The sequence below is a fragment of the Cyprinodon variegatus genome, unplaced genomic scaffold, assembly GCF_000732505.1.
Source record: "Cyprinodon variegatus isolate N-32 unplaced genomic scaffold, C_variegatus-1.0 Scaffold558, whole genome shotgun sequence".
Classification (NCBI taxonomy): domain Eukaryota; kingdom Metazoa; phylum Chordata; class Actinopteri; order Cyprinodontiformes; family Cyprinodontidae; genus Cyprinodon; species Cyprinodon variegatus.
This window is the reverse complement of record NW_015151011.1, coordinates 102502-104988: the sequence shown is the minus strand read 5'-3', so window position 1 is coordinate 104988 and position 2487 is coordinate 102502. Positions and strand designations below refer to the sequence as shown.

Here is a 2487-nt window from a genome sequence, read left to right as displayed (position 1 = left end):
CAAAGATCAACTACAATGGATAACTACGACGAAAGCTTCATCGCTCTTTTAACCAACCCCATTAACAGAACCTGTTCCTCTTAGATGTCTAGTAACTCTAGATTCATCTCCGTGACCGTGATCTCTTGGAGATGCGCCATTTTTGTTTTGGAAGATAAACACTCCCGCCGGCGCCGCCTAAGTTCTCGAATAGGCTCCCCCTTGCGCTTTGGCGGGAAACTGCAGTGCGTCTCTAGAAATTCCAGACCGACGATGCAGAAGCAAACCAGCGAAACCGGTTCACGACCAGAACCGAGCGACATTTGATGGGCAGAAGTATAATCTGCCCTTAGGTCACCAACTTAGTGCCACTTGGTCCCAATGGAATTTCCCATTGGGAACCTGCTAGCACTAAGATGCTAACTGGTTAGCAACTTAGTGCTACTTGGTCCCAATGGAATTTCCCATTGGGAACCTGCTAGCACTAAGATGCTAACTGGTTAGCAAGATGCTTCCGACAAACCGGCCACAACCAAACTTTCTTGCGAACCTTCCGCCACAACAATCCCGCCCCCTTGATAATCGACCAATCACATTCACTTTATTCACTAGTGTAAAGTCGTTTCTTCAGTCCTACACCTCAAAATCCATCATCAGCTAAAAAATATGTATTTAAAGAACATAAGTAAGAATTTATTAGAGCAAAAATGTACATTTAAATAATTATTAATTAGTTTTCAGATATAAGTCAACTTCATTTTAGCTTTTAAATAAAAAAAAAATCTTCCAACAGAATAAAAAGAGATGCTATTAGCGCCCAGTTTCCAGACGATAGTTATGTTTTATAGAAAGGCTGTGAGCTTCCTGTAGATATTCAAATAAAAGAATAAACTTGTTTATTTTGACATGTTGTTTGCTGCTGGTCCGTCTGCCTTTAAGATAACAACCCCCCTCCTAACGTCTGGGCTTGTTCCTGTTCTTTCCGTTTAATTAAGCGGACCTTTGTGGATGGTGAAACTCCCCACTAGAGATGCCCGCTCTCAGCACGGCTAAACATCAATTACGTTTTAATTAAGTCTAATTAAGTTTTTATCACTTTAATGTTCCAGACAAACAATCAACAATCAGCCGCCGTATCGGCCTTCTGTCAGAGCCTGTGTGTGTGAAGCAAAGCCGTCCGCTGTGTGCTGCAGCAGCTTAATTGGAACATGAAGTTAACCAGGATTTATCAATGGAATTACAATCACTGTAATTAAAGGCTTTTTATTGGCGTAATGAAGCCAGTTGTGTGAAATTGTACGCGATGCTTCAGGTTCTGGGGTACCTGGTTTCATTTCTGCAGAAAACTCAGTGTGTCCAGCTGAGCCTCGGCGCACAGGAACCAGACCCCGTGTTTCTAATTCATTAGTCAGGCTGTTTTCCAACAGATTAGACCAGCGTGGACTCTGGTTACCTTTAGCCTCTGCGTTCATTAGAGCGTTATCATTCATTAGTCCCAGCTGCTAATTAAAATCCGCTCTTAATTGGCAATACGAAGATAATTCTGCCATTCGTTTTCTGGATAACGAGGAGGCCTTTATTAGCTGCGTTAGCCTCTTAATGAGGCCCAACCCTGAAAGAGGTTTTCCTCACGAGCACGAGCAGCAATACCTCCTGATTTTCTGTTTTCACTTCATCTCCACAGCTGGAGCAGCCACCGAGGCCGCCCCTCAGGCCCCGCCCCCTCCAGAGGCTCAGCCCGTGGAAACCAAGGCTACCGAGGAGGAGATGGACGTCACTGATGACGACATCACCGCAGGTAGGTTAAGCTCAGCTTTAGTTCATCTGGATGACTTGAATTCTTAGACTTTTATTTCTGTTTGTTTGTTTGTGTTTTCATCACATTCATGAAGCAAGCAGAGGTGTCACAAGTTTTAATGTTTATTACTCCTGTAGAACTATAAATCCTACTTTTACAGGATCAACTTCAGCTTTTTACTCCAGTAAAAGTATAAAAGCACCATTTTTAAAACGACTCAAAGTATAAAAGTAAAAGTAATGCAGGAAAACTGTTAATGCCAGAAGTTTTACTGCTCTACCCTAATAAAGGAACATTTTTCTACAATTCTGGATGAAAACTTCCTTAGACTTATTTTCTTAGTTTTATAACTAATGGTAACAGCGTCACATTAAACTTTGCATCATCTGGAAAAACGATTTATTTTGGTATGTGGTGAGCAACTAGTTGGGGCAGCACCGAGTCCAACCACAGAGAAATTAATTGTCTGGATGAAACTAGTTATTATTTTTTTTAAACCAACAGGCCAGAATGAAAATGAGCTACGGTACATGATTAAACATTAACGGGAGCAGACGGGAGCGGGAGCAAACCAATAGTAACTAAAAAAAAAACTAGGATCGATGCCAAAAAATATAATAAAATAGAAAAAAAAATCCAGTACTGGCGCCGCCATTTTGTAGTTTTTTTCCTTGAAGCCTACACTATAATGCGAGTCAAAAAAACGACAC

The 2487-nt window shown here is 41.4% G+C and overlaps 1 protein-coding gene across 1 annotated transcript in view; it reads left to right on the top strand.

The window, feature by feature from the left end:
* Positions 1-2487, top strand: part of wdr7 (WD repeat domain 7) — a 133029-nt gene that overhangs the window by 53398 nt on the left and 77144 nt on the right. The window contains exon 21 of the mRNA XM_015391739.1: positions 1664-1777. Coding sequence (XP_015247225.1) covers positions 1664-1777 — 114 coding nt within the window. The remainder of the gene's footprint in view (positions 1-1663; positions 1778-2487) is intronic.